Genomic DNA, 27,397 nt, shown 5'->3' on the forward strand with positions numbered 1-27,397 from the left:
CCTGCTGAATGTTGATACAGTACCAGTCTAAACTGCTCAGTGCTATATCATAATTAAGAATTGAGAATGGATAGGAATATAATTTACATAGAATCATAACTAATATTGGAAATTATTAAATAATTTCATGTTGTGCTACGGAATTTAATAATCTATACATTTATTATTTATTCTGAGGTAAGAATATTACATTTTAATTTTTTGGTTACCATGGTAAAGATGCAATTAGTTAGGAAGACACACAATTTCTTGGAATGCCTGTCCCTAGAGAAAAATTGTGTCAGGAAATTGAAAGAAAAAATAAGTACAATTTTTCACAATCAATGTTAAAGTATGATGAAATTCTGCTGGTCATTTAAAAATAAGGACACTTGAAATAGGTACTTAATATAGTATTATACAATTTCTATAAAATTTAGATAAACAGGTCTTTATTATAAATGTGCTCTGGAAAAAATCAAATTAAAACAAGATTTAAAAACAATTTCCTTTCCATTTATGAAAGCTATACATTTTGTAATGCATTCATTTACACTTGAATACAATGATTTACAGAGCTAGGTCAATACCACTGCTAGTAAAACTATCTGTCCTGAGGGTTATAATCATCAGCTCAGTTAAATCAGTACTTTGGTTCGAATGTAGGCCTATAAACTAGAAATTTTCAAGGTTTCAACTCCCTCAGATAGGGAAAGTTGACCTCAGATAGACTGGGCTATTTTTTTTTGGGACCATTTTGATTGAAAAGTGCTTCAACTGTTTCTATTCATAAAAACCCTTGACTTTCAAATATTCTGTTTTGAGCGTTCCTGATTAAGGTAAATCCAAAAAAGCAATTCTGACGCATAAAAATTATTCAATTGTTGTTTTCATTTTTTACCCTGAAATACATTATTTTCAAATATATAAAGATAATAATTTTTGAATATGTAATTGAATATTAGGACCCTGAGGTGCGGATATCTTGTCAGATTGTCTTATTATTAAAACACAGGGATTTCTAAGTGATAAGATGTCTAAAATTTCTATGATATTAACATTCACAACAGTCTGTATTGAACTCCTGGAGATTTAGTGATAATCAAAATGCTATTTGTGTAATAATCTGAGATTTACCAACCATATACTTATAGTAGCTGCACAAGGGGTGGAGAGATTACAATCCACACCACTAGCTGTTAGTAAACAACTTTGTAAATTATTCATAGGAACTACCAAATAGAAGTGCTTCTTCATTTTTGTTCAACTTCAGGGATATTTTCCTTGAGATTTGTGTATTTAGAAAAGGTGTTTAATTTTTTTTATTTATTCAAATTTTTAAAATAAATTCATCTAATCTCTTATTAATTTGACATCTGTGCTGGCCATCTATGTGATCACAATAATGTTAGTGAAAGGTTCAGGCCAATTGTGGTCACTTCTGCTGATAAAAAAACACTTATATTTCTGGAAACTTTGAATGAGCTCCACTTATATGAAGCAAAATCATTTTGGCCTGCATTATTGCTACTCTCTCATAAAGGTTTGTTCTACTCATTTACAGGGAAGAAAATTAGCTATCCCCTTAATAAACTTGCAATTTAGAATAGGTCTAAAAAAATGCTTAAAGGCTTCTCTATTGTTTCTCGCTAAAATTATACCTATAAGCATATGGGTACTGGCTTATTTTTTCACAAACATTGATGAGTCTATTTCAGAGGAAGTCTGTCTCTCTTATAATGATACTTAAAACATAGTCATTATTTCAAAATTGTAGACTCTATAATCTGTAAAATAGCAACAGAGTCTTGATACCCCTGTAAATCATGCCCTCAAACAAACTTTGTAGCTAACCTAATTAATAGTGCACTGTAACCCATGCTGAACTGATACCGGCTCCTGACATATTAAACAAAATATTCTATTGTGAGCTTCCGTAATGATTTATCATATAATTGGAATAAATTGAATATTGATCGGAAATTAACGATAAATATATATCATTCTGCACTGTATATTCAATGTTTCTAGATAAATATATATCATTCTGTTTTCTATACCCAGAGTTTCTAACTAGCTTTCTGACTTTTGCATACAGCATAAAATTGATTTTTGACATTAAATATGATTGCCTGCACGAGGCTAATAAGAAAACCTTGATTAGAACCAAACCTGCTAATAACATTAGTTCTTGACTAATATTATTACAAGGTAATCAGAATATTTCTTTGTGTCTTTTTAGGTTCAAATTTAATCCTCAAATTCTAAAAGCTTAATTCTTATTTGCTTCAAGAAATTCGGAAAAGGGACAAATTGGATTTAAAAAATGTTAGTAGAAAAATCAAGGCCAATCTCCATGACAGTTCATATATTAATCACTAAATAAGAAATAAGAAAAACTTATTTTAGTAAGGCACTCATAAATATTACCCTGCAAATTCATAAAATTGTATTTATGCTTGAATAGCACTCAATGGAGAACAGTTTAATAATTTGTTCCTTACAGTAGTAATATAAAAGTACTTGAAGATGTTGCACGTACAATAACTGATTGATGAATTCTTTTATTATTCAACCAAAGTGCATTTATATGACATTGTTATGGTCAGTTAAACTATTTTAAGAAAAAGGAGGACTGCATAGTACTTGAAAAGCTGTGTAAATTATGACTAGATGTAACTTATTTTTACTCATATAAGATAAATTGGCATACTTTTTATTGGCAATATACATGTAAAAAGTAGTAAAACATACACGTAATTGATACTTATCATCAACAATATTGGGAGTATAAGGTATGCTGCCTATTGTGTCAAATTGCTTTTTCATGTAGAAGGACCATTTAAAGCTAACTTTATCATTTATGTGGTATGGGTTTTGCTCGTTCTTGAAAAAGACCTGCTCAACTACAGTTTCTTTTTTGCACATCATTGGAGGATAGCTTTCTGATTGGTAATCATGCCTGACAACTCAATATTTTAATATTGCTTGGTGCCCTAGAGGTTATGGGATAAGGTAAATGCAAATTTTGGGTAAGAGCAAGGACTGTTTAGCTCAGACTAAAATGTCATTTCAAAATAGGCTGCAATTTTGCACGATATTAAATTCCTGCTAAGCTAGCACATTTTAGCTCTGTCTGTTCAGCATTAAAAATAGCCTAGAACTTTCTATTAAAGTATTTGCTGTGCCGAATAGACAATGTCATTATGTTAGTGGGAAATTTAGAAAATAGAGGTTTTTAGTGCAGACACCTCTTTAAATCATTTTTCATACAAGATCTTCAAAAATATTTCAGTTCTTTTGGTTCACCTTTTTTATTACTATTCTAAATAAACCCTGGATCCACCCCTGCAAGCAACACTTTTTTGAAGTAGAAAATTTACAATAACATTTTTGTATATAAGAAGAATTTGAAAGAATATATATAATTTATATTAAATACATTACCTATATATCAATGGTGTTTTACCTACATAAAAGGACTGAACAAATTTTAAAATTGTAGGTGTTTCGAGTTTAATAAAAGATCACATTACTTGTATCAATTCAATGTCAAATTAAAGAACTCACTTCAAATTATAATTGAGTATTTCTGTACAAATGTGCTATTCACTATATGAAAACAACATGGTACAAATTTATATATATATATATTGTCAGATGTAAATCCAATAAGACTTGCATTGCTTTCATTACCAGACAATATAATTATATCAAATATCTGTCAATGTAATAAATGGAACCTTTGAACTCCACATGCTTAGCAAACACAAACCACATAAGTTTGAAATTAAATAGATGACATATTATTAACATTAATATAACATGTAATTATCTATAAGATTAAATGGATAAATCGGTATTCCTTAAGTAAATATTCCATCAGTCAGGTCTCATTATTATATATATTCTTTTATTCAACGTAAAAAAACATGTTTATACAACTTTCTTTTAAACGGAAAAGGAAAAGTATTAAATAATCTCAACAATTGGAGTTATACATCAGCTTTTACAATATTCTCTACTTGATGATTCTGTAGTGGATTCTGTAGTCGAAGTCTTACTACAAAGTACAGTGTAATTAAAGCTATTGAAACCAAATTACATCAAAACAAATACTTGAATGGTCTTTACTGTTGCACGCGGCAGGTTTAATGATACGGTAGACTATTAAATCTTTATTGATTGACTTATGTTGTTACTAAAGTCTACCAAATGTTACTGAATGCATTGTGTCACATGGAGGAGAAACATTGATTGTGTGGACTTACTACTCGTTTTATATATTGTGTCTTTTCAGCGGTAAATATTGGAAAAACTTCCTTAAAGTAAGTTGACAGAATGTAGTAATTTAACAATCACTCTTGACAAGAAAGTTCATTTTTTGGGGATTTGTTATGTTAGGACATTTTCTTTAAACGCATGTTGCCGTTTTAAAAAAAATAGATCAAAATCAAAGTCTTCATTTTTCAAAATTGTAAAAACTTTCAGCAGTTTAATTTATCAACTATTGAATGAAGTTTGTTCTCAATGAAAATTGATCATACTACACATTAGTTCATTGATTGTATTTTTAGATACACATATATAAATTGATTACAGTGCATGGGTTATTTTGCAATTTTATAGTAAGCATACAAATATGCAATAAATTCAATCAAATGCACAATTCAGAACTATGCTTCTATTTCAATTTTCAAAATCTAGTTATTTAAAGCCATTTACCTATTACACTGATGAACCTTTAACAGCAGAGGTGTATTACAGGGTGGGGCAGGGGACAGCCCCCATCCCTGATGGAGCTTCATATACGATAAATGTATAGACTTTGTACTAGTTTTACTCCTAACATTGGCTTGATAGATCTCCCCCTTTTTTTCCAAAATGTAACCCCCACCTGGACAGTATGTTACTTTCAATATTTCTTGATCCCAATTTGAACATAAAGGGCAAAATATTCTCAACATATGCAGTATGGCTTTTGCTCATTGTTGAAGACTCTAGAGTGTCCATTATGTTCTTGTATCTTAGTTTTTAGTCTCTGATGGATGGTTGTTTCATTAGGCATTCATACCACATGTATGAATTGAATGACATGTTTTTAAGGTTCTTCATTCATTTAGTTTAGTGGCAGATTAAAATGTGGTGGGGTGATTCTAGGGGTTGGAACCCTCTTTTTTTGGAAAATCAATGCTTTTGAATGGGGACATATAGTTGGAACCTCCCCTTTTATCCTACATGTTCTTAAAGTTGGGAACCGCCTTTTAAAAAGTAGATGGATCAATCCTTGGAGTTTCAATATCAATATATATTGAGGGTGAGGGCCATCCATTCTTTTAAACTAAAACATATTGAACATATTGAATATGCCTGAAGATAAAACATATTGAACATTCAGGACCTCTCCTTCAGCATGCATATTTTGGTAGGGTAAATGGGTATTACATCTATGATCTCTACAAACATATCAAGTATTGAGCACATCAATGACTAGTGTGAAGAACAAAGACACAGCATGTGGTTTCTACAGACCTTCATGTTTTACAAACAAGTTGTTATAAATATATTTAACAGACAACCAATATGTTGTTAATCCTTTATAATCAGGTATTGATCTGTGGAAACAGATGGCTGAAAAATCATTTGTCAATCAAGGCTCTCAATACTTCATTTTTACTTTATACTTTGGGAAATGTTTTGATATTTTAACAATTTTGTAAAGAGAAATGCTAGTGCATAAATCTCAACATTTTTATATTATAATTGAGAGTTTCATTTCACACTATTCACCTGAATGATTCTGAATAAGACAGCTGAGTTAACTGGTATATTGAAAAAAAAGATTAATTACACTTGTTTTAATGTTTTTCCAATTTCTGAACTGTGCAGGGACATGCATAAGGTTTCATGGTTCATTGATTAATGTTAAGTTTAATTAAGTTAATGTTTCTGGTGCATTTTAGCACTCTTGTATGCATCACATTCAGAAAAAACAGCGTCTATGCAAGTTTCATAGTAAATGCTCAACTTGATTTTTGTAAAGTGTACAAGTCTCTCTAACTTCTGGTCATTTAATACAGTTTCAGAAAATGAAAGAAAAAACATTTAAGACTAAAACATTGCATTTCATTATTTAACGAAATCAATGACCATTAATGAGAAAAGAAATTTACATGCTTTAATGTAGAAAGGCCTTTTTGGGAAACAAAATGAATGAAGAATAAAGAAAAGAGAAAACAATGTTTTTGAGTTCAGCAGTGCAAGGAATATGTCTAAAAGTAGAAAGTTTCAGACAAAAACAAGATATTTACAGACCTGTTGACTAACACTTTCTTATTCTCAGAAATTAACTTTCCCGATTAATTCCTGATTCTGTTGAGCATCAGATTTAATTGATCAACCCTACTTCCAGGAAATAAGGATTGACCAATATTAGCATGTTACTTGAAAACAATTGTCACTTAAATTAAATAAGTATTACCATATATCATCATTCTAAGCTATTTTTATATAAATTCAATAACACACAAACAAAAAATGTCATTTCAATTACGAAATTCTATCGCTATATATAAGTCCAGAAAACAATTTCATGAAGTAAAATATAACCTATAGAAATCATCCCTAGGAACCAAACAAACTTTATCCCATAAAACAGTATACAACTTAAAATGAGATGACCAGTGACAATGATGTATATTTATTTAATTCCATAAGGTTTTATTCTATTGTACAAGTGTCAAAAATACAAATATTCCATAAATATATTTGCTAAGATTTTCAACATGTTTTTAAAAGAATAATTGAAGTTTGAACCTACCATATGGAAAAATTAGCCAAAAAACCCCAAGAAACCAATGATTATATCAAGTAAATACTCTTTAAACATTTAAGTCACAATCAGTAATGGTTCATTTTAAATTGAATTTCAGATTATCAAAAAATATACTTTATGTTTATGTTATGATTATAGTGCTCTGAACTCAGTGACATTGACAGATACCGTACTCATGTTATCCCAACCTACTAGATCTTTATACAGATATTATCCAATCAAATAAAACTTACTTTCAAATCTATTTCACTGTGATCAGTGATATAAAAAACCTTAAAAACAAACAAACCCTAAAAAACTTGTTTACATTGTAATCAATGAATGAGATGCTGCTATGATAGTTATGCCATGATAAGTTAATGGCAGTCATACCAGGCCTGTAGCCAGGAATTCCAAAGGGGGGTTCGTTGGACTAACAAACTCGACTTTAAACAGTCACAATTCGAACAGAACATCGACTTTAACAGTGCTTATTTGTTTTCAAGGGGGGGTTCGTCAGAAACCCCCCGAACCCCCCTGGCTACGGGTATGCATACACTAGATACTAAATATGTATATTTTTTTTCTAGCAGATCATGAGTGAATGAAACCAATATAACATGACTATAAAAGTAAAAAGATGATGTATGATGGCCACACCATATGCATAGACCAAATGATATCAATGATAGCAACTATAGGTCAATGTACTGCCTTCAAAAATGAGCAAAACTTGTCTGGACAAATGTTAAACAATTCAAACAAGAAGACTAACAAATATTAAGAATTAAAATCAAAGACTTATGTAGAAAGACATAAAATGAAAACAAATATGATAGTAGGCAACATGGAACCACCACTGATTTATAGGTCACTGACTTTATACAGGCACATGTCAAATGTGATAGGGTTAAAGATGTATGCAGGCACCCAAACCTATCATAACCTTGGACATTGACAATGACTGATGAATCTTTCTCTGTATCATAAGTTTTAAAGTTCAGTGAAAGTTCTGCAATAGTGTCTTCCTATGATGGATGCAGCATTAGATATTCAATGATTGTAATAAGAAACCCAATTTTGAACTTAACATAAACAATACTCTTAGTTACTTATAAAACAAATACAATTCTGAATGAATCAAGTATCTAATTAGGGGGCAATAAGTTTCATATACATTTTATGAGAAACAATTTATCTTATCATGATGAATGTAATGCCTTATGCCTATTTCCATCTGTTCAATCAGCAAATATCATATGGGTACTGAAGTATCTATCAATAAACATTACATTTTCCCCTTCTTCCAACAAAAGAATGTCCTTGAAAATCACAACTGTTATTGACTCACTGCAAAGTAACATGAAATCATGTTGATGAAATGAAATCATCCGTTTACTGCAGTATGAAATCATGTTGATACAATAAAATCTTTCCTTTAATCTTCTATTGATCCTGTAACAGATGGTTACATGTATACAATTAAAAGCATGTCTGACTTGCCAAACTTCTTTCTTTTAATCATAACTTTCTCTGGACACATTGCTTTTTCGTTGATGTGACCTTTGCTTCAATTCAACCTTTTATCAAAGAAATGAAACAGTATATGATATATCTGATTCAATGAACTCTTCCTTCAAATGTAAAAGAACTGCTAATCATGTAAAGTACAAGTAATGTCACAATTTTTTATATCCATTTAAATCTTCTATTTTTGTCAATACAAACAGGGCTTCAATAATTGATTTTGGTTACGTTTATTGAGAGCTTGAATCTCCTTCACAAACCAGGAGCAATTGGCAAGTAATGTTTCAACTTATATGCTATTGAAACTTTTTAAGTTTCCAAACACTGAAATTTCCACTTCTTGACATACAGTACATCAATCTAAGTCAAGACCTTACAGCATGTTATTTATCAATCTAAGTCAAGTTTAAGACCTGACAGCATGTTATTTATCAATCTAAGTCAAGTTCAAGACCTGACAGCATGTTATTTATCAATCTAAGTCAAGTTCTAGACCTGACAGCATGTTATTTATCAATCTAAGTCAAGTTCTAGACCTGACAGCATGTTATTTATCAATCTAAGTCAAGTTCTAGACCTGACAGCATGTTATTTATCAATCTAAGTCAAGTTCTAGACCTGACAGCATGTTATTTTTCAATCTAAGTCAAGTTCAAGACCTGACAGCATGTTATTTATCAATCTAAGTCAAGTTCAAGACCTGACAGCATGTTATTTATCAATCTAAGTCAAGTTCAAGACCTGACAGCATGTTATTTATCAATCTAAGTCAAGTTCAAGACCTGACAGCATGTTATTTATCAATCTAAGTCAAGTTCAAGACCTGACAGCATGTTATTTATCAATCTAAGTCAAGTTCAAGACCTGACAGCATGTTATTTATCAATCTAAGTCAAGTTCAAGACCTGACAGCATGTTATTTATCAATCTAAGTCAAGTTTAAGACCTTACAGCATGTTATTTATCAATCTAAGTCAAGTTCAAGACCTTACAGCATGTTACTGATCAAAATACATGTACTTGGAAAACACAATCAGCTTCCGAATGCCTATTACAAGTGAATATAAAGCATTTGGGACAATATCCCTAATGCTCCTCAAAAGTCACGTGTAAACAAAAAGTCTCTGTGTAGTGATATTTGACACATTTCTATGATAAACAAATGACTGAGCTGAACCATTTGTGTTAATTTAGAACGTAGGGGAGCACAGAACAAATGTGTAAAAACTATGGAGCTATTAAATGTGTTCAAAGTATTAAATTTTCAAAGAACTTATTGTGTTAAAAATGGGATTTTTTACCACGAGGAGCCGCATCACTTGCGGTTTGCTAAGGAGTAGGGGCAAGGCCTGGTTTTGGCCCAAGAAAATAAAATCTTTGACTATTTCAAATTTGCACATATTGTTGGGAAAGCAAAGAGGTAGGAAATATCAACAAAAAATATATATGTTTATATGATGACGTCACAATTACGTCATAGTAGTTACTGTTTTATGAAAACGATGAAAAATGCAGAATTTATGCAGTTTTCCTTCTATATTTTGTTTGCTGAAACATCGTGTGTAGACAAGAAACAACAAAATAAGAGAAGCGTTATTATAACTATTGATATAATCTCACCAAATATAAAGTTGTTTCTTGTGTGCACACATACTTTGCCAATCTAAAATATACTTAGAATTTGATGAAAAACAAGGAAAATCAAGAAATTTTACAAAATATACAGATTTCGTCATTGTTTGTTGCCATGGTAACTTGTTAAACATGATTTTTTTTATTATTTTCTGAATACCTTATAACTAAGTCTATTTATGACAAATTTTATAATATGTTTGAAGATTTTAAATTTGCAGTAATAGTTGGGATAAAACCAGGCCTTAATGCCCCTACTCCTTTACGGAAAAAGTAATCTCACTTCGTACCCAAAAATTTAACCACATATGTGAAAATGTCTCAGCTTCGAAATGAGCCATCACACATATCCAAGATAACGATATGGACTGAGCAACAAAAGAAAACGTTACCATTACCGCCTATGGAGAAACTAATATGCATTATATTGTTACCCATATATGAAAAGCAAAAACGAATTATTTACTCACTAGGCTGAAATTGTTATGAAATTGAATATAATTGATCCATAACGAAAGACTGTATACGAGTAGCAATAATATAGTTTCAAGATTTCTGATTTGCAAGTGACCGATAAAATTTGACAAAAATATTCAAATAACTGTTCTCAGGCTTATAATTTTTTTTATTTTGGCCACTTGAAAACTTATTATGTCTAAACTGTGACCTTTATGTACTGAATAATAAACAATATCCGAAAAAAATCCTCATATGGTTATACAGTCAATTATAATAAAACTAAAACTATATGAATGAATTCTACATTCATGAGAAAATTAGTTTTACGCACAATTTATATGTTTTAAACTTAACAGAAACATGATTCACATTCCAAAGACTTCCCCAGTTACTGTTAATCGGGAACAAATTATAATGATAATTTAATAAGTGTTATTCCATAATCATAAAACACAATAAACTCTATCATTATATAATGAAAATTTGGGATAAATAAGCCATAATATCGTATAATGGAAATTTCATGAAGATTAATTATTACATCATAGTTATATCATAAAATATTGAAAGTGATGTAACTGTTGTTTTGTAATGAAGTGTATAGGGGCATTACGTAATACGTAAAAAACATGATATCCTCATTTGATAATATCTTCACTTGTTCAGTGGCTGACTTTCAATGCTTAGAGAGGACTTTATTATCTTAGGGTAGTTCATATAGAGATCACTAGTCTGTCAATACTGACAGCAGTGGATCCAGGTCTTGGGATTGGAACCCCCCTTTTTTTGACGGTCAATGCATTTGAATGGAGACATATGGTTGGAACCCCTCCTTTATCCTGGGTTGGGAACCCCTCCTTGTGAAAATGGCTGGATCTGCCGCTGACTGAGTTGTGAGTGTTATCCCTGTTGATAACAAGATGTGTTCAATTCCAGCTATAATTGACTTAAATTAACAGTTGACCTCCAAAGGTTTGCAGTTCTCTATAGTTTAGGTTTTCTCTAATAGTAAACATAGGTGACAATGTAGTCTACTATCATCAAATAGTAAACATTGGTGACAATGTAGTCAACTATCATCAAATAGTAAACATTGGTGACAATGTAGTCAACTATCATCAAATAGTAAACATTGGTGACAATGTAGTCAACTATCATCAAATAGTAAACATTGGTGACAATGTAGTCAACTATCATCTAATAGTAAACATTGGTGACAATGTAGTCAACTATCATCGGCATTAAACACTAACAATCTACCCAATGTTCATAAAACACAAATTGGACTTTAAATTTTAAATACACTTGAACGAATAAAGTTGTCAATTGAACCAGGAACTATGTCCACTTGACCATCTTATACTATTCCGAATGCTTAAAGATAGCTAATGCACTAAACATTACCAGTCAGACCATCCAATTTCTATCCTCAAAAAAAGTTTCTGCACTAAACACTTCCTACCAGACCCTTAAATCCCCATCTTAAAAGAGTTGTGCACTAAACACACCCAAAGGACCATGATCTGAAATAGACTGATCCCTATCATCAAAAAAGATTGGTGCAGTAACAATTTCAACCAGACCACTTTAAAATCCCTCTCCTAAAAAAACTAGAGGCTGTTAAGAGCCTGCGTCGCTCACCTTGGTCTATGTGCACATTAAACAAAAAATACAGATGGATTCATGACAAAATTGTGTTTTGGTGATGGTGATGTGTTTGAAGTTCTTACTTTACTGAACATTCTTGTAACTTACAATTATCTCTATCTATAATAAACTTGGCCCATTAGTAACACAGGAAAATATTTTGTAAAAATTTACAAAAAATGTCACAAATTTATGAAAATTGTTAAAAATTGACTATAAAGGGCAATAACTCCTTAAAGGGTATAAACTTAAAATTTTAATCATGTTGACTTATTTGTAGATCTTACTTTGCTGAACATTATTGTTGTTTACAGTTTATCTCTATCTATGAAAATATTCAAGATAATAGCCAAAAACAGTAAAATTTCCTTAAAAATTACCAATTCAGGGGCAGCAATCCAACAACCAGTTGTCTGATTTGTCTGAAAATTTAAGAGCAGATAGAGTCAGAATTGCTCTAAATGCTTTGGTTTAAGAGTTTTAAGCCAAAATCTACATTTTACCCCTATGTTCTATTTTTAGCCATGGCGGCCTATTTGGTTGCTTGGCCGGGTCATCCCACACATTTTTTTAAACTACATACCCCAATGATGATAGTAGCCAAGTTTGGTTAAACTTGGCCTGGTTAAACTTGGCCCTGTAGTTTCAGAGGAGAAAATTTTTGTAAAAGATTACAAAAATTTACAAAAAATTGGTCAAAAATGACTATAAAGGGCAATAACTCCTTAAGGGGTCAACTGACCATTTTGGTCATGGTAACTTATTTGTAGTTCTTACTTTGCTGAACATTATTGCTGTGCACAGTTTATCTCTGTCTATAATAATATTCAAGATAATAACCAAAAACAGCAAAATTTCCTTTTCAGGGTCAGCAACCCAACAACCCGTTGAACATGATCTTGGTTGATTGGCCGGGTCACACCACACATTTTTTAAAAACTAGATACCCCAATGATGATTGTGGCCAAGTTTGAATTAGTTCAATTTGGCCCAGTAGATTTTGTAAAAGTCAATGACGACAGACACCGGACAATGCCGGACGCCAAGTGATGAGAAAAGCTCACTTAGCACTAAATACTGTGAACCAGACCATCATATCCTTTCCTCAAAAAGGTTTGTGTACAAACACTTCCAAGGTGACCATTCAATCCCTTTTCTCAAAACTTAAAGTATATTATAATATACCATCCATGAGTAACCAAAATATTAACTTCCACATTAGACTCCAAAGTGGGAGATTCGATTAAATACCCTCCATAATCCCTTGCCTTCGTAACAAATGACTACACCATACAGGTTCAAACAAACAATTAACTCCCTGACCTACAAAATATGGGATACTAAACATTGTTTATTAGACATGCCACTAAGTTGTTATCGCCAGTAAATGTTGGTTGCTTTCACTATAAACCAAACAATTCAGTTGATCTTCTTCATGATCAAAACAACCAGAAAAGTCAACAATGTCTGCTCTCGTATAATGACTGAAAATTGAAAATGTCTTTAGGATCATCCACTCATTCCTTGATGGTTAAATAGCAGTAAACACTTATCGATAGATGGATAGAATTCAGGACTACATGCCTCAATTAACCTGACTGACAGAGTACTATCTGATACAGATGGACATATAATATGCAGGGGAAATACATCAATGGAAAATACAATAAATTTCCTTGTACTGATTTACTCCAAGGAAGTGAGATTGCAATGCAGTCAAATAACTGTATCTTTAAATGGATTAATTCCCCTGGGATGATTGGAATGTAATATTATGTCATTTGATGTTCTTTCTATTGTTATATTGGTTAAAGTACCAACAAGTTATGTTTGTTGTCTTCACAGAGAGACAAAATAGCATTGACCTATAAAAATATTCACAATAGACGATCTATAATCAACGAAGTAATCTATTTATCATCTGGTCTTGTCTTTCAGGAATAAGACAGAATATGAATACAAGATTGATGTTGATATTCCACCAAATTATAGGCACAAAAGATGTATATGCAATTGATTAAAAGATACATCTCCATACCATATCATTTACATTTCATTTGAATGCAATTCAGTCAGAAGAGTTTATAAATGGTTCCTATCATAATTAAACATGGATAATAATTATACATGTAACGTGAAGGTACCCTAATTGCACCGAGTACCCAAATTGCACCTATTTAGTAAAAATAGCAAGATTTCCTAGAGACTAAACAATTTGTATTTTAATGATTTGATACTATGCACGTCTTTCAACAAAAGTAAAAATATTTAGATATACACAAATTTAAAACATTCACAGTATTTATCAACAGATTGACTGTTTACTGAAAAAGCAAAATGTACGGAAACGTCGTCATGCTCATCATCAAAATGTCACCTTTTAAAATAAGCAAATACAATATGTTACAAGTATGGGGGGGGAGTTGGCATCCCTCCTTTTTTATGGCCCATCAATGCATTTGAATGGGGACATATAGCTGGAACCCCCCTTTTTAAAATGGCTGGATCGGGCCCTGTTATAGTTGGCTTTGAACTACTACTTTCAGTAACTGTCAGTACTCTTATTGAACTACTACTTTCAGTAACTGTCAGTACTCTTATTGAACTACTACTTTCAGTAACTGTCAGTACTCTTATTGAACTACTACTTTCAGTAACTGTCAGTACTCTTATTGAACTTCTACTTTCAGTAGCTGTCAGTACTCTTATTGAACTTCTACTTTCAGTAACTGTCAGTACTCTTATTTTTGGTTGGCTTTGAACTTCTACTTTCAGTAACTGTCAGTACTCTTATTTTGGTTGGCTTTGAACTACTACTTTCAGTAACTGTCAGTACTCTTATTTTGGTGCTTTGAACTACTAGTTTCAGTAACTGTCAGTACTCTTATTTTGGTTGGCTTTGAACTACTACTTTCAGTAACTGTCAGTACTCTTATTTTGGTGCTTTGAACTACTAGTTTCAGTAACTGTCAGTACTCTTATTTTGGTGCTTTGAACTACTAGTTTCAGTAACTGTCAGCAGGGCCGTAACTAGGGTTCGAATTCAGGGGAGGCAGGGGTTTGAGGGCCGCCGATTGAGCCCCCTTTGATTTTTTTTTCTCTCAGTCATTGGCTAAACATTACCCGTTTCCCTTCGATTTCCTTACTTTAAGAAACACCAGTATTGCTTGAACCTGGAAGCAACTTTTATGCAAAAACAAGCTGAGATTGCTGTTCGGGGTGAGCCAAAGCTAGTTCCGTCTTGAAAGCTGTACTTTGACCTATAATTGTTAACATTAGATACATTGTGATCGTGGATTTTTTTCTCAAATGATATGGCTAAAATTACCCGTTTTCCTTCGATTTCCTTACTTTAAGAAAGATCAGTTTTGGCTTGCTGGATCCTTGGAGCAATTTTCATTCAAACAAATATTATCTGTATTTTCTGTATTTAAAAATATTTTTTTTTAGAAACTGGTAAGTTCAAAAAACATATAAAGCAAGATTATAAAATGCAAGATATTTTTTTTTATCGAGGATCTTGAATTTCAATATTGTTGAAAGCTGAACAGACATGTATATAACTACAACCAGGGACTTTCTATGCTAGTCTAGTATATACTTAGTATAGAAAGACCCTGCTACAACAAATGGGAGTGTTTACCTACTAAGGCATTGACCGTAATGTTCTAGTACGATCGGGAAACTTAAAAAAAACGATCCAACAGCCAGTAACGAATTTCCAATATCTTATAAGATTCACAACACAAAAGGAACTTCCTCTGCTTAAATAATTGAGCCCCAAATAAATGTGAAAAGTTAAGTTTTTATTCAAAATTATCGAAAGCAAAGTTTCATATGTGTTCTCATACGAATCTGACCCCCTCAATACTGAAAAACAGACGGCGGTCACCCTGAATGAAAAAAAATAAAACAAATACTGAAAAGGTTTACTTTCGATCGAAAATCCGAAAAATGACAGACATATCACATATCATGATAACACTGTTAAAACTGTTAACTGGAATTGTTTATAATATAAATTCAAGTTCTTCGTGTACATATTGTCAATGTTTTATTTTTTTACTTCAAAAAAAATTGTGTGTAGAAAATTCAGGGGAGGCAGTTGCCTCCCCTGCCTCATAGGTAGTTACGGCCCTGGTCAGTACTCTTATTTTGGTTGGCTTTGAACTACTACTTTCAGTAACTGTCAGTACTCTTATTTTGGTGCTTTGAACTACTAGTTTCAGTAACTGTCAGTACTCCTATTTTGGTGCTTTGTTTCTAATGCTTTATGTTTTTGTGCCTTGTACCTATCTTTTGAGTTAAACCAACTGTTAATGATTTTAACATTTTGTTCTTAGGTTGAGCTGTTAAAGTGGTAAGTTTGAGCGCTTACAAATATGTTTAACCTAGTCACATTTTGTATATACCTGTCCAAGTCTGTCGGGAACCAGCAACTCAGTGGTTGTTTTTGGTTTCTTTTCTTTCTTTTTTTTTAAAAATAGGCCCATTAGTTCTCGTTTGAATTAATTTGTTTTATAGTTTTCATGTAGGGCTCTTTCACAGTAGACTATTAGTATGGGTATTTTCTCATTGGTGAAAGCCATTTGTTTGTGGTCAATTGCTTACATTGACTGCATTAAGTTGCACTTTGTAAATACAGCTGTTTCACAAACCACGCGTGTACACCTCTTTTGGGGAGATATATAACATTCATAGAAATTTTGTTTTGTTTACATACTGGTTTGCAATATATGATCTCTTTGTTGCAACTCAAAGAGACAATAAACTTGAGAATATTACATGTATAAAAATACATGGTACCGGAGAAATTGAATTCTGAGGAAGACCCAAAATGAAGGGAGGGGTACTACAGAATTGTACTAGAAGTTTAAACTCTAAGAAGTTCAGGGCATATAATTGTTTAAAATATGCTGCAAAGCACTGTTCAATGACCTTAGGCTTTGAATAAAATAATAGTGCATATCAACTGTACAATGTATATTCTAGGGTATATATTTTTTAATTTTTATTGTGAAAGTGACACAGTTATGGTCATTGTCTATATTTACAGTATTGTAACTGTAAGTTTAACTCTGTTGGATATATGCTTTCATTGGCAATCGACCTCATCTCTTTATTTCTATAAAGAATACAAAAATGGCTTGAAAGTTGAAGGAATACCTTGATGAAGACTCCCAGTCTCACTATCTAGACCCTTATATTAAATGAAGGTTTCATCAATATGCAATCCTATTATTAGCAGTCATATTGAACAAATCCAATTAAAAACTTATGCCAACATTGATTTAATACTATCAAATGGCAGACATATAATTATGCTTAAAAAATTGACAGAAATAATATTTTCAGAAAAAGTTATTGCAGCACTGCAGCTGTAGCAAAGTATGACTTGAGAATCAGAAAATTAATTCAAGGAAGTTGAATATGTTTAACATTTGGAATAAATATATATGTTACAAGCTTTATTTTACTATAAAAATCCTAAATCAATTCACTCAATAATATTTTTAAATATAATGTTGTGAATGTGCCTTTCAATGTTTTTTAGAGCTATAATCCTGAAGGAGCTATTGTCAGAAAAGTGCATCAAACACACCAACATTTTCATTTAATTTTTAAGAAATACTGAATACTACTAAATTCCAATGCACAGTGCTGTTGGTATCATAAACAAGACACAGCATATCAATCTTATTTCTGATGAAAAGTTAATTTGAAAATGAATTCATAAAAATCAATATGTTACAAATGAGATAAGAGTTAATCAGAGAATAGAATATAAAAGTACATGTGTACCTCAAACCACCTATTTGTTCAAAACTCAATCAATGGGTTGCATCATTATAGAATACACAATTATTAAAAGTTTAAATTTAACAGGTTTGCCTTTCTGGAGAATGACAATCTGCATGCAACTTATGTCAAACAAGAATTTGTGTTCATCAGTAAAATAACTGTCCTTAGGCCTGCTTACACTAATTTTCTGTGATCAGTGAACTGTGAAATCTAGGTAAAAAATTGAGAAAAATTAGAAGTCCCTAACTCTGGGTGCAAGATTTTATCACTATGTTAAAAACCAATTGGTGGCCTTCAATGGGCTGCATTTTGATAATTGGCTGTGTTATTGTCTCTTTGGCACAATCTGTGTTTCCATTCTATCCCCGGCGAGAAGAAATTCATGACTTCATGAACTATCATGAATGGTTCGTGAATGTTCATGAATGGTACATGAAAATTCATAAATAATTCATAAATGAAGGTTCATGAATTTAATTCATGAACTGTTCATTAAAAGTATTTTATGAATGTTCATGAAGTTTTGATGAATCACTAGCTGCTCATAAAATTCATGAAATGTTCATTAAAAGTATTTATGAATGGTCATGAAGTTTTGATGAATCACTAGGTGTAAAATTTATAACTTACATCACACAAAATAAATGAGTATCAAAGATACCGTTTCGACCTTTCAGAGTAGAACATTTTACCTAATTATTCGTGAAATATCATAAATGTATGGTGTTTTTATTTTTTTATTCCTGCAAAATAAAAAAATAAAATAAGATGAAATAGAAGTTGTAGCTGTATTTTAAGATAGATATTATATACAAAACTAAAATTTTAAAAGGAAAACGTATATTTTAATGAAAGTGAAATACATTTTCAAAACATTCTCAAACACCCATATTAAGGGGAAGTAACTCTTGTGATTTTAAATTTTTACAAACCGGCAAACCCCGCAAATCGGCTGTTTCCGTAGTCCAACGGTCGACCGATTTTGAGAAGTTCACTGAAATACCATAACAGGGACGAATCAACTTCGGGCCGATATTATATGGGACGAGATTGACACCTTGACTTAAACGCACTTGCAAATATGACGTCATATGATTACGCTGGATAACAAAAATGGAGAATCCAAACGCAGATGTTTTCAGATAAGTATTTGATTTAACATATAATGATTATGAAATACAATTTGTTGAGGCAATATAAAACATTTAGGATTTTAATCTGAGCAAAACATCAGAAAGTTTAGGCAGACAATAAATTAATGAAGAATGATAAATTGATATATTGTTGTCACATTCATAACAGACATATCGTAATCTGACATGTAAATGGTACATGGGTATATATGATAATCTGATATGTAGAAATTAAATTGTGTGAATAATATTCATCGTAAATTAACTTGGTGAAACGTTAATAATAATTTAAGTCGCCAGTTTCATCTTCAAGGGTTAAAGAGGGGGGGGGGGGGGGGGGGGGGGGGTACTAAATTTGAGTTTAACTTAAACTTCCAATGCAATTTAAGATGCATAATGCTGTTTCTATTGAATGTATTGCTTCATACAATCATTACCTCTTGAACAATTGATTCTTTGTGGATATTTTTGTACTTTTAGGGGATTAAATATGAGCTGCCAGCAATGATATGAAACAGATTTTATGCAGACTCCATTTTAATACCTTTATTCAGCAATTATTGTTGGAAATACAGAGACAGCAAGTTTTGAATTACAGAAAGGAAGAGAAGTTTATATATCACACATAATTTTTATATTAGTTAATCAGTTTGTGGATTTACCAGTGATAATTCCAGTGGAATCTACTGGAACAATTCATGAACAAGAAAGTTCATGAACATTTAAGTGTTCATGAACTTCAATGTTCATGAACAATTTATGAACAAAGTTCATGAACAATTCATGAACAAGAAAGGGTTCATGATCATTGTTGTTCATGAACATTTAAATGCTCATGAACCTTTCTTGTTCATGAATTGTTCATGAACATTAAAGTTCATGAACATTACTGTCGATTTTCAGTTCATGAATTGCTCATCAAATGTTCATGAAGATATGATGAACTGTTCATGAAATCTGTTCATGAACAGTTCATGAAATGTTCATGCATATTCATGAATTATTTATTATCATCTCACAGGGGATCAACTATTAAGGTCATGTATATTGATTTTCAGATTTTTGTCTGGTTTTGTGTGTTGTTGGATTGCTATATTGACCTTTCATTGACCTCCAGATATGTGTTTATCTTACGACAGCTTGCTGTGTCATTGAGGTTTAACCCAACTTCTCCTTTAATTTGTATGATGAGACCAGACAAGTAGTTAAGAGTATCAAATAAAAGAGGGAAGATGATACAGATAGATCAGTGATACCTGTGACTGAAACCATATGTCATATTTACATGTGTTATGCCCCTCCTATTCTACAGATAGATCAGTGATACCTGTGACTGAAACCATATGTCATATTTACATGTGTTATGCCCCTCCTATTCTACAGATAGATCAGTGATACCTGTGACTGAAACCATATGTCATATTTACATGTGTTATGCCCCTCCTATTCTACAGATAGATCAGTGATACCTGTGACTGAAAGCATATGTCATATTTACATGTGTTATGCCCCTCCTATTCTACAGATAGATCAGTTATACCTGTCACTGAAAGCATATGTCATATTTACATGTGTTATGCCCCTCCTATTCTACAGATAGATCAGTGATACCTGTGACTGAAAGCATATGTCCTATTTACATGTGTTATGCCCCTCCTATTCATTAACAGATAGATCAGTGATACCTGTGACTGAAAGCATATGTCCTATTTACATGTGTTATGCCCCTCCTATTCATTAACAGATAGATCAGTGATACCTGTGACTGAAAGCATATGTTATATTTACATGTGGTATGCCCCTCCTATTCTACAGATAGATCAGTGATACCTGTGACTGAAACCATATGTCATATTTACATGTGTTATGCCCCTCCTATTCATTAACAGCTGTTTTACTATTCATTGATATGCAATACTTTCAATTTATTTACTTTGGTCAATAACCTGTTTTCATGAAATGATTAAAATCTATATTCTTATATCTTGCATTGATTTTATAACTATATATGTTAACTTGCAATGTACAATTAAAAAATTATACCAGCTGAACTTTAAATAGAAAAAAATAATCATTTGTAATAGTTATATTGACTTTGTCTTCTACAAATTTTATAATTGGCTTTAAAACTGCATCTGTCCTGAATAATTCAATAAAAAAAATCAGAATGAAGAAATACTTTAATTTTCAAAAGCATATATATATATATTTTTTCATGCAATTCTTTTGTAACAGTTATGTAGAAAACACTTTTTATTGCCCTCCCAAATAAACAAATAAAGAGGATGAAACAAACATTTCTTTTTGTCTAAAAAATAAATGGTTTTGCCAGCCCACAAATATTGCCCTATAATGATAAAACCACTGTATGACCTTGTGATATATGCATTTGTATTAAAAGAAGATTTGTATGACTAAAGCAGATCTTTGTAAGAAATAAGGTCATGGTTTTAATCAAATTACTAATCAGTAGGGAATGATACAATAACCACAAGTATGTGTTAATCACAGATTACATCTGAAGCTATACTGGAAGGCAAATTTAATCAAAGTTATGTTAATTTACATCTTAAATGTGTCATTCTCAATACATGTACAATGCATTCCAAATAAGTATTTGTTTTACTCATTGTTGAAGGCTTTACCTATAGTTGTTAATTTCTATGTCATTGGTCTCTGGTGGAGGTATGCCTTACTGGCAATGGGCAAAGGACGTTTGCGCTTTTTTACCTGTAAATCGATAGGACATTTGCGCTTTAAATTTTGATTCACCTGTATTAAATAGTCCGGACATTTGCGCTTTTTACCTATATAGTCGTCTTCCTGTAATTTTAATCATTACATAAATAAATTCAATTCATATTTGTCATTTAAGTTAGTTCACATTAACACAGTCTTATGCACGGAGTTTAAAGTTATAAAGACTAGTAATGGAAAAAAATGTATGTCATGATGGATTTTTATATCGTTTTGATCAAACCCTCAAAAATGAGGACATTTCATGGAGATGTACCTTGAAAAATTGTAATGTAGTATTAAAATGGACAATGGAACTACTTATAGTTTGAGTCAGAAAAATGAACATAATAAAACAAAATCGTGTTGGATTGAAATATGTAAGAAAGATGTTGGTGAGGATTCTTTGCATCCTAAGAACTTACAGCCTGTATCAAAGGTTATGTACAGAATAAGAAGAAAATCCCTATGTCCAGAGAAGATGTTCACACTCTCTTTGAAGGTTATTCCTTACAGACCTGAAAATCCTCAAAAAATCTCTGCCAGGTCAAATCTACCGGTCTCAAATACGGATAACACAGGAGGAAGTCTTAAACACCAAATATTGCAAAAGCGTAAATGTCCTATGTAAAAAGCGCAAATGTCCTTTTTTTTTTAAATATTACAAATGTCCTGTAATATGAAGCGCAAGTGTCCAAAATAAAAAGCGCAAATGTCCTATGAAAAAGTGCAAACGTCCTGCGCCGCTGGCAATGATACCTCTTCTTCATATTTTTATTTGAAATATTTGCCATTGGACAGTATGCAAAACCAATAAATATAAATTACAACTACAACCACTGTATATTGGTGTATATTGATTGTTGTTGTTTATTAGTGCTATGTTTGGTCATACAATGTTATTACATTAATAATAAACCAACTGTAGCCAATCTTTATTAGATGTCAATGTTAACAAGCCAGTATATATGAGAAAGACCTGAGTGTGTATGAAAGCTAAGAATGTCTGAGAATGGTTCCAATGATATAAAACAGTTCTATTTGTCTTAATTAACAATGACATAGCGACCTTAATGAACTCATGTAAATCAAATTAGAACATAGTTCAACATAATGTATGTTACAACAGAAATAAATAACAAAATCATTTATCATTAGCCTTCAAACCTATTTACCTTAAGGTTACAACTTCAGTATGTGATGTTTGATTTTCATTTAATTGGATATATATATATCAACTGTAATGTTATTTTACTTGACCGTGTTACCAAAAAATATTATGATATATATATATATAGGCTTAGCTGATGAAATCAATATTTGCATGATCTTTGAATAGCATCTCGGCCATGAGGTATCTTTAACAAACAAATGCAAGACATATCTGAGTTTTGTCTGATCAGTTTAACAGTTAAAATGTCTAAACAGCTGTGTGCTATGTTTTAAATTTTGCAATCATTTCAGCTTCAAGCCAAATTCAGTTTAAGTTCTGTCCTTACAAGAATTGTACTGTGCTATAGTGCAAATTCGTTATATATACATATTATATGTCAAAAAGTAATTGAAATCACTAACATTTATAACATCAAAATATTGTATTTCATTTGTATTTTCAGCAATGATTTACTTAGGCATAATTGTCTATGTATACCTATTCTGACCTTTTTATATGATAATAATATATCTTAAGTAAACTTTGTTTGTACAGTGTCTACGGCATTCAATGCAGTTTTCAAGGTTTTTATCCATTAATTTTTACAAAAATATCTAATAAATCCCATAATTTTTATAATAAGTATATTATGTAAATAATTAGGTGATTTTCAATATAAATAATTTTTTTTATACTCAATCTAAATATTTGAATGTACTGTCTCACCAGTATATTTACATGTCAAATTTTAAAATATTATGTAATTCATTGTTGAAACTATCAACATTATAAGAAAGGGACATAAGACCCCCACATAACAATGCTGCAGAGGTTTACTGGTTTTACAGTACAAATCTAAAAATAGTAGTAAATATGAGGGGAGAATTTAGGATCAGACTTTTAAATTACTTTCATTGAACAAAGTTACAAGTAAAGTTATCCTGAAGTTCATAATATCTAACTTTTTTTTTTTTTTAGGTAAATCAAATATTTCTTTATTTTTATATGTTTTTGTATTCAAACAAGGTCAAAAATTATAAGACCTTTATAGGTCTATATACTTTCATAATCCATATGGCAAAAAGTCACAAGCTTCCAACGTAAATAATTTCTGCAATCAGAACTTCAACAGTCAATGTTGTCAAATAAAAAGATTTAAGAGTAGACAAGGAGAGAAAAACCTGAAGTACCACTTTGAAACATGTATGTAAAATTGCCATCACTTTGGTATTATGTTGTATACAAATTATCAACAATTTGTCTTGCATGGTCTTAGGAATTTTTACTTCAACCATTAAGCACACTCTCTTAATTTCCCCACTCAAGTAAGTAATCTTTAAATATATACAATCAGAGCGACAAACAACTTTTTTGTGTGGTATGAATATGGGTGGTCAGACATTTTATGGCCGTTTTACCAAATTTCCATGCCATAGGAAACAAAAAATAAGGGAAAAACACATTCATAGTGAATACAATAATCCATTAATTTGAACACATCATAAGTGTTTTATCAACAATGTAAGTCTTGAGCTGTTAAGATTTGCAAGATGTAAAATTTATTGCTGTTCAAAGCGATACTTATGTTAACTTTAGTTTACAAACATTTTGATGTTTTTGAACAAAAGTATGAAAGGAATGTCTTCCCTATATATATATAAAATCACAGACTTTTAACTAGAATGCATTCTTTTCCCTGATCAGGAATTAAGTAAAGAATTAAAGATCATCTAATTCATGTTTTCATCGCAGTAAGTTACATATGAATTATTTATTCTCTGAAAGCTCAGTACGTAAGTACTTTGATTTTGACAAGCTGACACATCTCTTACATTTATTTATTATTTTTCTGAAGGACGAAAGGGGAGTAGAGGTAATTGTTCATAACAGAAAAGGAGGGAAGATACTTATAGAAAATTATGTCCTTTATATACATGCTTGAATATTTGTCACGACAGTTTCTTTGGATTGGCATCTAGTATCAAATTTATGATATAAAATTAAAAAATCCTTTTATAAAAAAATTCAAAGGTGGAAAAAAAAAATAATGAAGAGGGAGGCATGGGGAAAGGTATATTTCTTATTTAGTTTGTAACTATAGTTTTGAAGAAAAAAAGACTAACATGGTATGGGTTTTGCTAATTGTTGAAGGCTGTACGGTGACCTATAGTTGTTAATCTTTGTGTCATTTTGGTCTCTTGTGGAGAGTTGTCTCATTGGCAATCACTCCACATCTTCTTTTTTATATAACATATCTTAGCTGTTTATACCTTATACATGTATTGTAATTTAAAATGTTTTATACTTGATGCCTTTTTTGCTATTGATTCATGCCTATGTTATTGACAATATGTGACATGTCATTAACATGTTCCCCGTGCGTAATCTTGACTATTTGCATATTGTTTTCCTCCTAAAGAAAACTTAGAATATCTGTCATTGACAACACCTGCACACTCAACGAGCAAAAGCTGTTACAATTAACACGCGAGTCTTCTTCAACAAGAAACATGCCAACTATCTGCTGATTACATAATAAATTAACTATACAAATTGTTATATAACTCTTATCAATATTTTTTTCCATTTGTTGCAGGATATGGAGTAGTGGTAGCATGACGAATCACAGCACAAGAATAAAAACAATCCTTCTGCTGACAAGATCACAATGGTTAACCACTCATATGTGATTCCAGGCCACTACGAAAATTTCCTCCAAGATGACCAAGCTATCCAAACCTATATGGAAAAATCAGTTGAGGATAGAAATGACCATTCCATACAAAATACTTTTCACCAAGAGGCCTACTATCTCTACTTTGTGGCTGTGCTTGGTATATTACTGAACCTTGTGGTGGTATTGTTTGTTTTTATACGACAAACATTGAGGAAAATGACAAGTGCCTTTTTAATACATGCATGCTTTTTGGATTGCCTGAAAGCAGCTTATTGCATTCCAATAGCAAACAATCTTGTAACGCAGAAGAAACCTGCCGACTGTGATTTCTTTGGAGCAACTTACGTATTAATTGTAACTGCCTCTGTGTTTAACATGCTGGCCATGGTTTGTACAGAGGCATACACTTTTGGAGAAATAAATATCGGTGGGAATTCAAGAGGATCATTGTGTTGTATTCTTTTTGGAATAATACTTGTTTACATAGCTAGTACAGTGTTGCATCTTGGTCCAACGTTGATCGGTGGATATTTTGATTTTCATCCTGAAATTGGCAGCTGCTCATTTGTCTTGGGCAAAGAGACAGGATATGTGGCTCATGCAATGTGGATTGCAATATCCACCCTAGCAATAGTAGGAATAATCCACTTCATATGTAAGTTATATAAAGAAATTCAAGTGAATCATACAAATCGTGTATCAATGCTTGTGAGGTCCTCTCTTACAATAACGGATGAAACACTGACTTCTTGTAATGTTCAAAATTTCATAAATGATTCCAGCCATCGTGCAAAAATTTTCATTCTCAACACTATTGCCTTTGTGATTTGTTGGTACCCGCTATTTTTGTTACTATTAATAGATGTGCACTTCAAAGTATCTCCGAAAGTTTACCAATCATTCAGTTTCATCGCGTGGACACAAGGAAGTATTCAACCAATGATCTACATTCTGTTCGACAGACATATTCACTTACTAGCAAAATATATCTATTGTGATCGTTACCGACAATACCGCTTGACAACAATTGCCAATCTGATGAACCAACAAATAACCGCTGCTGCCGCGGCAAACAATGCACCAAGTTCCGTTCCGTGTTATGATATCGAGGACAATGAAATAGTATATGGTGTCTCAAACAACGAAAATCAAAGTTCTCATAGTACTTCTCCCAGTACAATGTTACAACTAAGCCATGAGTCTACACCTTTATCAAATATTCAAATAGAAGACCGAACATTGAACCAAGACATTGGACTACCATGTTAGCTGTATATATATATCCATAATAATCATATCAATTTCGTATGAAAAATTAAAAATTATTCAATTTTCTGAGACTGATTGAATGCATTGCTTGGCAAGAAATATTTTCTGAAACAGTAAAGTTTAAAGGATAAAAGACAGCTTTTTGATTGATTGGTGAATGTTTTACGTCCATGACAGAACACATTTATTGGGTATGGTATATAGCTTTTTTGGTAGCATTTGAAAGTAAAGGCTATAATAAGACATCTAGTTTTTTTTTATATATGAATCAAGCAGTTATTAATCTCTGTTTTAGGAGTTTAAGGTACATCGCTTTGCATTACATTTCTTTTTATATTTGCTAATATCAATTTTATTTTGATGATTGTTAATTATGTTTTACTGATAGAATGTCAGAACTTTTATTACAATCATAAACTGAACACAGCAACAAGAGTTATATCTCCAATGTGTTGTATCTGCCAAAAAAATGAGAAAATCTGAGATTTAATCTACAAATTAAGATTATATTAAGAATATGCATATTATTGAAATCAAATTATTGTCAAAAAATATGTCTTAATTATCAA

At 31.5% G+C, this 27,397-nt stretch overlaps 2 protein-coding genes across 5 annotated transcripts in view; one reads left to right on the plus strand and one right to left on the minus strand.

The window, feature by feature from the left end:
• Positions 1-27,071, plus strand: LOC139528766 (sphingosine 1-phosphate receptor 2-like). Of its 2 annotated transcripts, none has more exons than XM_071324963.1 (2): positions 1-177; positions 25,479-27,071. In XM_071324963.1, exon 2 carries the CDS (start codon positions 25,551-25,553, stop codon positions 26,826-26,828), a length of 1,278 nt encoding a protein of 425 aa, XP_071181064.1. In that variant the 5' UTR covers positions 1-177; positions 25,479-25,550; the 3' UTR covers positions 26,829-27,071. The 2 variants fall into 2 exon arrangements, with proteins under 2 accessions (XP_071181064.1, XP_071181063.1); XM_071324962.1 differs by lacking the exon at positions 1-177 and adding an exon at positions 4,028-4,307.
• LOC139528765 (protein MTO1 homolog, mitochondrial-like) overlaps positions 1-27,397 on the minus strand; it is an 89,838-nt gene that overhangs the window by 37,790 nt on the left and 24,651 nt on the right. The window lies entirely within an intron of this gene.

The sequence above is a fragment of the Mytilus edulis genome, chromosome 6, assembly GCF_963676685.1.
Source record: "Mytilus edulis chromosome 6, xbMytEdul2.2, whole genome shotgun sequence".
Lineage (NCBI taxonomy): Eukaryota > Metazoa > Mollusca > Bivalvia > Mytilida > Mytilidae > Mytilus > Mytilus edulis.